This window comes from Scardinius erythrophthalmus (genome assembly GCF_964197995.2).
Source record: "Scardinius erythrophthalmus genome assembly, chromosome: 2".
NCBI classification, from domain to species: Eukaryota; Metazoa; Chordata; class Actinopteri; order Cypriniformes; family Leuciscidae; genus Scardinius; species Scardinius erythrophthalmus.
The window spans coordinates 23,878,753-23,889,368 of record NC_138222.1 but is presented as its reverse complement, the minus strand read 5'-3'; the positions used below and the strand labels follow the sequence as shown (position 1 = coordinate 23,889,368).

At 36.9% G+C, this 10,616-nt stretch overlaps 1 protein-coding gene across 1 annotated transcript; it reads right to left on the bottom strand.

Annotated features, from left to right (window-relative positions):
- Positions 1-682: 682 nt before the first annotated feature.
- On the bottom strand, positions 683-10,070 carry nagk (N-acetylglucosamine kinase). Its single transcript, XM_081393012.1, has 10 exons — positions 10,008-10,070; positions 9,724-9,808; positions 9,535-9,633; positions 9,309-9,450; positions 9,103-9,213; positions 5,555-5,667; positions 5,375-5,462; positions 5,202-5,299; positions 5,030-5,108; positions 683-3,006 (listed from the first exon to the last, which is right to left on the bottom strand). The coding sequence occupies exons 1-10, from the start codon at positions 10,034-10,036 to the stop codon at positions 2,816-2,818; spliced, it is 1,035 nt and encodes a 344-aa protein (XP_081249138.1). The 5' UTR covers positions 10,037-10,070; the 3' UTR covers positions 683-2,815.
- Positions 10,071-10,616: the final 546 nt, after the last annotated feature.

The window sequence follows — 10,616 nt, the reverse complement described above, 5'->3', positions numbered from 1 at the left end:
CTCGGTTGGATCATTTCTTGTGTCTGGATGTATCTTAAATCTACCAGTAAAATGTGTACTGAAACTTGGTATTAATTCTCACATTTAACGTAACATTTACTATCCATTTAACATATGCATATGCATGAATCCATTAACATATGTGAATGGGAACTGATCTAATCTAATCAAGACTTCAGTAATCAGCAAGTCATATAACATCATCCATTTATTAATTTCCAGATGGCTTGGAGACATCTAGTTTCTCATCAGCATAACTGTTTTTATTTTAACTGCTTTATGGAATGGATAATACATTCTAAGGTTCATGAAAGTGATTTTTATTTTTATGTAGTACATCTAACTAGTAGGCCTAGAACCAGCATGGCATTCATCACAAATTCAAGTCTCATACTACTACTGAAATCCCTTTAACCCAACTTTATTTCTTTGATTTTATTCTTGTTTGGGTGAAATTCAAACTTTAAAATCCTGGGAATTATAAGACAGCGATTTACAGCTATAATGAATGGTATTGAGAAATTATTGTTAGCAGCATTCTATATTACAGCAATTAAAACGTCTACACTTTGAACAAGTGTCAAGATGTATCTGCCATCGATTTTATTTTACTGATGTATTACTTTTTTGGCATAGCAAAAAGAAATCTGATAAAACAATGAATGGAAATGCTGACATAGTTGACCATGAAGGTCTGACGTGATTTTAATTGGAAGTTATAGATGAACAATTTGATCAACAGAGAAGTTGTTCTCATAAATATCAGTTCAGGCCTAGTAACAGCACATCACTAAATACTTGTGAGTGACCATGACCACTTGTGTGGCCTTGTACTGATAAAATAGTGCATTTGCCTTCAAAACTCTAAATATATTGTAATAATTTATAGTCAAATGATTCAAGAATGGTTTAAAATGTTGAAGAATAGTTTTCATTCTTTCAGACAAGGTCCCAAACCGTGAGATCGCCCTATTGATCATGTACACTGTTCAGATAACAGGTTACATTTTATTGGCCATGTGCGCTTGACGCCAGGCACCTTCATCAGCATAGATGTCTGCAAACTTCTCAGGATCTCAGCGTGTGCAGTGAAGACGATATTGTTGGACAATAGCTGAACGAGGGTAAAAGGACACAGAAGACAGTGTGAAGATCATGTATTTAAATCATATTGAAAAGCTGTTAAGCTCAGGTTGTGTGTCCATGTACTGTCTGTGCGCTCTTACTCTGGTTTTCACTGCATTACCAAAGACATTAACATTTATTACTCTCTATATATTATGTCTAAATTCAGTTTATAGTGGTACTGTAGTTGTTATCGACCTCGAATATGTTTTGATATTTTTGAAAGTTTGCAGGAGACTGACGGCAGGATTTACAAAGCAAAATGCAAACGTCTGATCAGCACCAAAAATAGAAAGGCCAGATTAGTTTGCAAAAAAGAAAAAGAACATTTTGTTTCTATTGTCCTTAAAAAAGCTCAATCTTTTGTCTTATCAGTGCAAAGTACTGTGTACCATCATGCCAATCCACACTGTCAATGTGAAACCAAATTCTAATCTAATACAAAATATTGACAAAAACTATGATACCAAAATAACACTGTTGCTGACACATTATGTTCCTATGGTCTTACAGCACTTGTTCCTTTTCATAACCACTCATGAATGCTGAATGGTTTACTGATGCGTAAATCATGGATGTTTTTAACTGGTTTTCAACATTCATTGCTTAAGTTCTTAGAAGACCAGCTTGCCTAAAATACCGCACGTCTCCAAATAAGTCTCGTGACGATCAGCACGATCTTAGTGTTGGTACATCCTGTAACAAGGACAAATAGAGGCGGGTCTTTACATCTGACTGTATGGTCACACACAGGATGTGGTGATAAGGAAGAGAAGAGGAGGGGATGTTTGGGGTTAGGAACTGATGCCGACAGTCATTTGTCTCTGAACATTACATCACATATTTTTGGCCTAAACATTACTTTGAATATCTTAATCGGGTACTCCAGCAGCTGTGGGTAAAGCTAGAGAACCAAGACTACGGTAAACTATTTTGGTTGAGCAAGCATTTCTGCAATAATCAGTGGAGGAAGGTCTTAGACTATTCCCTAGTGTTGGGTCCGAGTCCACCCTGTCAAGTCCAAGTCCTTAACCACTTGAGTTTGAGTGAGAGACATTTAATAATGTCTTGTAATTTTCATTATATGTTGTTATTTTTTCAAAATATCAGAGTCTGTGTCAAGTTTGAATACAAGTCCACCTGAGTGCGTCCGAGTTCATTCATAATTGCACTCGAGTCCATGTCCGAGTCCAAGAACCCAAACTCTACTATTCCTTGCAAATAATATATTTTTTTTTACTTCAGCCAAGAAACACGTCATTGCTACACTAAATATTTACATATTTAGAGTTTATATTTAAATCAAAATTATAAAGTTTTATTTTCAAATGATCTATAGCAAAACTAAAGTTTTTAATGACAATAAAAAATTGCTTTTGCAAATGTTTATTAACAAAATTAATCCATGGTAATCTTACTTTATTTATTTATTTGACCTTATTTACCAAAATGTTACCAAAGATTATAGTGTTAGAAATGTTCAGAAATATATATAAGTGCATTTAACAGGATGCATTCAAAATGTTAGTTGATTGATAAGAAACGGGTGATTTAGAAACAGCACCACCAAGAGGAAAGTCTGGAAACATTTCTATATCAGTTTGATATATAAAAAACAGGAAGTTCTCATTTTAGATCATCAACATAAGACTGTAGTGGCATCTGTACTCTCAGGTCTGTTTGTTCCCGATCACTGATTGAAGGTGTGGCTGAAAAACACATTGGCGTTGGCAGAGTAGTCCAGCGGGAGGGTGGCTCCTGCATTCTGTGCCCCCATTTTAGCGCCACCCAGAGCGGACGACTGACGTAAAGTGAGCAGGCTGTACTTACGGAAACGACTGAAACCTTGAGCCTGAGCCTGTGAGAGGACCTGAGTGAAACCTGCAGCACAAACACGCCACATCCACAACACAATGTTTAGTTCTTGTGAAATAGGGCTGGGCGATTAAACTCATTTTATTTAAATTTACGATTTTGGCTTCAAACGTTTATGAAAACGAGATAATCAAGATTATTGTGCTGCATTCTCTTTACGGTTTAAACTTTGTCTTGTGTTCTAATATCAGCACAGCCTTTCCCTAGCTTCCGCACTTCCATAAATGTGTAGTAGTTTGCAGTAGGTATTGGAAGTACACTGCAACATAACTGCATTTGATTTATTTGTATGAATTGTTTATATATATATATATATATATATATATATATATGATTACATTTATTACTTTTTTTGTTTTTTATTTAAATTATATTCAAAGTATGCATGATGTTTCCATGAAGTCAATTAGTAACTGTTACATAATCCTGATCTCAATATTGACAAAAATAAATGTGATTATGATTTTTGTGACTGTGGTCTTAACAAGTCTGTCTTTTAATCGTCCTGGGTAATTCACAAGTTTTAAAACAACAGTAATTCAGCAGCAAACAGTTGTGCTAGTTACAAGAAAAGCAAGCTTGTGTAGGTCACATTTCTTCTCAAACTGATTTTATTTAAAATAGGGATGCACAATATAGCGATGACCAGTGTTGGGGAAAGTTGCTTTTAAAAGTAATGCATTCAAATTTTGCGTTATTAAAAATTATAATTCTGTTAGTTTACTTTTTATGGAAAATACTGTTGCATTGTTTGCGTTACTTTTATGTTTACTTTTGCATTACTTTTTCTCATCTAGGGTCCGTTCTTCGTACATGGATTACTCAATTATCTGGATTTTATTGTTGACGATCTGACAAGATCCAGGATTGTTAGGTTCTTCCAAGCTTATCCCTTTGCATTTTTTTCCCATTATTATAAAAAAAAAGTAATATTTTAAATAACATTTTCAAACGGTATACATTTCAAAGTCATCCATCCTTTCTACTGTACATTAAAATGTTTTGATTCCTGATCAAACCTTGAAGCACTGTAAAATGTTTGGAGCTTTCTTCACAATTTATACAGGCAAAACACCTTAAATTTTCAATATAATATTAAAAATCATACTGGTTAAAAGAATGGTTCGGAGTAATTTCAACCTAGGGACCTTTGGACCATGACCCCCCCAGAAGCCTTTTTTCCCTTGGTCGAACATTATTAAAGTTAGAGCTTATTTAGGGATATCAGCCGAATGGCTTAGTGCAGGCGCTAATGGATCCTATGATGTATCTTGTAAATTACCCCACTAATAATGCCCAGAATGGTACCAAACTTCTACAGTAGTACAAATAGGTTCTGTACTCATAAAATGAGGCATTGGAAAGTTTGTAAGTACATTAGGAGTTTATTTAAATAACACTTGCCTGATGGCTTATGCTACCGTGCAACTTAGCTTATGCAACTTAATGTTAACTAATAATTGTTGCAAACTGGTACTACCAACAAAATATTAGTGCTTTCCTGGAACTGGGCATCGTTACACTACATCCTTATGCATCGCTTTCTGCCAGGACTTTTACGTGCTTTTCCCAAATCACGGAAGTGACCTCGACGTCTGGGTTAGCGGTAGCATAACCTATCAGACAAGTGTTATTTAAATAAACTCCTGATGTACTTACAAACTTTCCAATGCCTCGTTTTATGAGTACAGAACCTATTTGTACTACTGTAGAAGTTTGGTGCCATTCTGGGCATTATTAGTGGGGTAATTTACGAGATACAATCTAGGTTCCATTAGCTGATATCTCTAGATAAGCTCTAACTTTAATAATGTTCGACCAAGGGAAAAAAAAGCTTCTGGGGGGGTGTTTGGCTCGAGGTCATGGTGCAAAGGACCCTAGTTTGATTTTACTCCGAACCATCCCTTTAAAGGCCATAAAAAAGAAATTACCAGCCACAATTTCTGTATCACTACATAATTTCTACATGACTATTTTGAACATTCTCAGATGTGAGATTAAAGAAAAGCTCTATGAATACATTATGCACCTGATTTCATCAGTTCCCAGCTGCACCACACAGACCCGACACACAGAACAGGCAAGCCAAGCTCACCAGAAAACAGATCCTGAATGAGAGACCACAGTGACAAATGATAAGATAAATAAACTGAGCGAGAATGGCTGTATTACCGTGGGTGTTTTTTGGTTGTTTTGTTTACCTGGTGTACTTTGGGCAGGACAGCTACAATGTGTTGTGCAAGGGCTTTTCCAGATTCCGTGAACACGTGTTGGCACAAAGCATCACCAGCCCTGCCACCTGCACACAAACACAAAGAGTCATAACTTGTGGCGTAATGCACACACGACCTCACTGCATACATCAGTGACATACCTTCAGCTAGTTTCCTACAGAACCCTGCGAAGTGTGACTTCTGAAAGTTTCTGTACAAATGAGGAAGCATTCCCATCAAATCCGACACCTGGAGATGAACATGACAAGGGAAACACCATCATTTCTATTCAAGTTTCAATTTAAGCAGAAGATGAAATTAAATGAACAACAAGTCCTAACCTGGAAATATTCTTCCATGGCCTTCTTAACATAGGTGATATCATGAGGGGATGTGACAAGGTTATCTCTGGCGTCAAACACCGTTTTAACAGCCAAGTGAGAAATCCAGTATGCTACAGAAGGATAAGGACAGAGAAAAAGAAAATGTGTATGCCCTGTTAACATTTGGTAATAACATCCATCTCGGGTGATCAGATCAGAAAGGGCCGACACAGATTGACATTTGGACCTGGTAAGTTTGACATCGGACAAAATTAAGTCTTTATGAAGTCATGTGAATATACATTAAATGTCTGGTGTCAGTTTTATTTTGATTTTTTTTTAGAGAAATTAATACTTTTTACTCAGTAAGGACACTAATTTTATTAAAAGTAACAGGGCCCGGTTTCCCAAAGTGTTCTTATCTCTAAGTAGTTCTTAACCTATTCCTTAACCTCTCTCTTAACCTTATGGCACGATTCCCGAAACGTTCGTTCGCTAAGTATATCTTCTGTAAGTCACACTTTCGTAAGGTTGGTCTGGACCACTCTTAGCTTTGCCTCATCACTGTTGCAGGTCTACAGTATATGAATATAATTCTGAAGTTTTAATACACCCAGACAGTATTAAATTAGGCTAATTCAAGTGTTTTCATGCAAAGAATAAAATTGTCATTACACTGATTGTTGTTAGATTTTTAATTATATTATTATACAATATTATTCATTTAATTAAAACGCTCTTTTAAAGGCCAGTGAAAGCATAGGCTACTGTCAGTTAAAGGAGAACTAACTTTAAGGTCAATTTTAACATTGAACTAATTTTTTTGTACATTTGGAGTGCTGTCAATACAGAGAACAACGAAAAAATCGGTGTTGCCTACACCGAGTTATCCTCTTTTTAAAATTTGCACCCTGTTGACTTCAATGGGGCAAGTACTAAACCTGCTTTTAGCCTCTTAACATCCTTTAAGTGTCATCACAAGTGCACAGAAAATGTGAGTGATTCCTTCCGAGTGAACACGAGTGAATCTGACTGCAGTAGATGTTAGAGATATTAATCAAAATTAAGTTAATTCAGCCAGCGCACATACCTGTGTTTACATCCTGTTTTTGGTCGAAGGCCATAGTAATCGATTGTCGAGTTCACGCGCGTGATCATAGGTATCTAAGCAATAGTGGTGAACTCGACAATCGATTCGAAAATTCTCCTTTAAGTCCTATTCGGACGCTAATATTGTTTCTCATGGGCTCGTCCGGTATTTTAAACATTTACAGGGGTAAGTCGGTGATTTTAGTGCCGTCCGAATACATAATATCAGTGTTTTTTTCACCCAACCCGCGTAAAAATCCCTGGCCAAATTAGTACCTTACAAGTTACTAGTACCTTAGTAACTAGTAGTAGTTTACAAAATTCACGGTTTAAATCCTTTTTGATCACTGCCGAGCACCGTACGCAAGATGTAAACTTTTATTAATGAAATGCTGGAAAGTATTTACAAGAACAATATTTCATCGCAGCTCCACCTCAGCGAACAAAAATGGGAAAGAGAAGAAGGCACGTAAATTTTTGAAAAGGTTATTGTAAAAATGGTAAATGGACTGCATTTATATAGCGCTTTCACAGACCTATGGCCACCAAAGCGCTTTACATTGCCTCACATTCACCCATTCACTCACTCATTCACACACCGACGGCGGTGTCAGCCATGCAAGGCGCCATCCAGCTCGTCGGGAGCCGCTGGGGTTAGGTGTCTTGCTCATGGACACCTCGACACTTGGTCAAGTGGAACCGGGGATTGAACCACCAACCTTTTGGTTTGTAGACAACCTACATGAACCACTCAGCCACTGCCGCCACTATTGTATCCAATAATCATAAATAATAAATTGCAATTTCAACTATTTCTGAAGTGCTTCATTTATAAAGATCACCACTTTCTCACACAAACAGCCCCTGCACAAGAGAATAATTGATTCTCGAGCCATCGATATCAAACAATTCAGCACCATCACCACGGACAGCGCCGGGTAACGTCGCACGTAAGAAGGTATATCTTAAGCAGCTTCCTAAGGTATGGTTCGAGGAACACTTAGGAACATAAACAACTTTGGTAAGATATATCTTTCGAGCTTTCTTAGCGCGCTAAGAGTGAGCGTTATCGGGAAACCGGGCCCTGAACATTTCTATTCATCAAAGAATCCTGGAAAAAATGTATCATGGTTTCCACAAAAATATTAAGCAGCACAATTGTTTTCAACATTCTTGAGCACCAGATCAGCATATTAGAATGATTTCTGAAGGATCATGTGACACTGAAGACTGGAGTAATTGCTGCTGAAAATTCAGCTTTGCCATCACAGGAATAAATAAGATTTTAATTATTACAGTTTTTCAGCGTTGGGGAGAAGCTAACTACAAGTAGCAATCCTACTAACCTAACTACATTTTTCAGTAGCTTGATAGTAGCTCAGTTGCTTTTAAAACAGTGTAGCTTTTCCAGTAGCTAACTACTTTTTACGTCAAGTATCAGTGTAGCGTGACCAAAAGCTACATTAAGTTGTATCAATTAAATTGTAACATGCAATGTATTGAAGCAGCACCGCGTCTAGATGACAAACTAAAATTCTGCATTATATTTTAGCATCTTGTATCATTTATCGCATCTTGTAGCTTTGTAGTTCACTGAGAAGAGATCATCTGATGATTATTTAAATGATATACAGAAGTGGGTTGATATTTAACAAGAATCAGCTAGTAAAGGTTACACTTTTGTATGTCATTTCTGCAAACCAAAGATTAAAACACTGCCTGTGTTAAAGACTTCAAGCACATACAGATGAATAATGGCCTTTTTTAAATGGATTTATTATGCCGCTTTATTGCACTCTATAGAAAATGTCTATTTCTGACTTGATTACAATAATGGCCCGCCACAGTTTTGTAATGAACCTAAAAGATCACTAACATTGTGTTTTGCGCCATTGCTTTGGCAAAGCATCTGTCAATCGAACAGAAAACAAAATCACAATTAAATGATGATCTGTGATCTAATTAAATAGGTTTCAGAGTGAAGCACACTGTGTTGAACTTTTGAACAGTAGTGTATACGGATTACTTTTTCCTAGTTTGACAAATGATCAAGTCTTACCAAGCTGGCAAACCCTTGTTTAAGTACAACGATCACCCGTTACGTGAGTAGGTAATGATTAGCTATTGCACAGGACGAATTTGTGTCTCTGAGCTTATTTACGCTGCTATCCTAAAAGGTGTGCACATTTACATTATGTGGACTGCAGGGCTCCCGAACTTCCATGGACAGCTATCTGATCAGTAAAAAGCATGATGCAATCTGGTGTGTTTCTTCTAAATTTGGTTTAAGTGATCAGATGACAACACGTTTCAGGGACACACTGAATCCAAGCTGTCCACGTACGATAAGTTCATTGAGGTGGATGTTAAAATCAGATTCATTTGTAAGATAAGATAACATCTTTTTAAGATAAGACTGGATGTCTGTGTGATATCAGTGCTGTAATGTCAATCAGTTTCTCTTTCCACATGGTTACCTGAGCCCTCGTCTCCCATCATGTGACCCCAGCCCCCACAGCCAACCTGTGTGCCATCTGGATTCACCAGCTTGCAATTCGAACCAGTGCCTGATATCACTACTATTCCTCCTATGACAAAAAGACAGAGAGAAAGGGTTAGGAATGGGTGCCGGTTGTGTCCTGAGATTTTTTACTCCTGGTTGCAAATACACTGCATATAATACCATAGTCACTGGCAGTTGCCATAGCACCAATGGCATCAGTGGTAATGAAATAACTTTGACTCAGATTAGGGTATCTCTCCCTCATGTCGTCAATCAGCTTCTGGATAGCAGCCTTCTGCTCTCCACCACTCAAAGACATGCCCTGTCAACACACAATGTAGACAATGTCAAAGCGACCCGATGAAGTGGAATGCGTTCAGGATGACTGACCGATGCATCACCTCACCAATGAACAAATTGGTGTGTCCGGGTCCAGCCCTGCCTTGATTTTAGCCCTCTGGACCATGTCGTGGATACCACTGATACATTTATCAACACCAACCAACTATAAAACAACAGAAAATGAGGTAGACAGACTCAAGTACACAATTATAGGTGACTTCAGTCCATATTGAAGGATGTTCTCCCATCTCACCCAGTGGTTGGTACATGGTCCATCTGTCTCAGCTAGGATATGTCCCTCAGCAGAGACCAGCACTGCTTTAGAGTGTGTCCCACCACTGTCAAGAAAAGTCTCTCATTCATCATTACTCTGAAGCTACTGTCACTTTCGCTTATTCATTCCCAAACGACTGGCAGGAAGAACACGCTTAGAGCACAGTGTTGCTTTTTAATACAAGCGTTTGTATGTTAAAATGTCATTAAAGTGGATTATATTCCTTTTCTTAATCATGTATTTTTTAATTATTATAAACTTACCCCTCCACTCCTCCGTACACTGCGCTCATCTCGCCCGCTTCCTCTTTAGTCACATGACCGCTCACAGTCACAGTCAGCTGCTTCAAACGACTTTCAGTGAATAACACACGGACTTTGACAGATAGCTATTTTTTATTACCTAAATCAACATAAAATCTCGATTCACACCCATTTTTATCATCTGTCTATATTTAAGTGAAGATAAGATCATATGATTCGTTTTTCCGCATATTTTAGTTTTAGATTTTCTCCAGAATTATTTCAGTAAATGTTTCTTTGTAGTAAAACAATCATAAATATATTTAAAAAATGAACATAAATTAAAAATATATATATTAAAAAATATATATGAATATAAATATTTATATATATATAAAAAAAATCCATGCATCACACACGCTTACCAATAGATGGCAGCATTATTGAATGAATGTTCCAAGCCTCACAAACAGATGTAATATGAATTATTTTTCTTTTATCCACATTTTTATTATTATTTACATTATTGACTTACAAACGCATTCTTCAAAATGTTGATGTATACAAGAAAACAGCAAAATAATAAACAATATAATGAAACATTTTTGGTAGGCCAATTAAAATATTGCA

What these genes read in the sequence shown, in the direction of transcription:
- nagk (XM_081393012.1), bottom strand. Translation starts at nt 10,036, where the DNA reads ATGAGCGCAGTGTACGGAGGAGTGGAGGG. An exon ending in GGCAACTGCCAGTGACTATG is followed by an intron (nt 9,214 to 9,308) that starts GTATTATATGCA and finishes TTTTTGTCATAG; the next exon opens with GAGGAATAGTAGTGATATCA. An exon ending in CTGTAGGAAACTAGCTGAAG is followed by an intron (nt 5,300 to 5,374) that starts GTATGTCACTGA and finishes GTTTGTGTGCAG; the next exon opens with GTGGCAGGGCTGGTGATGCT.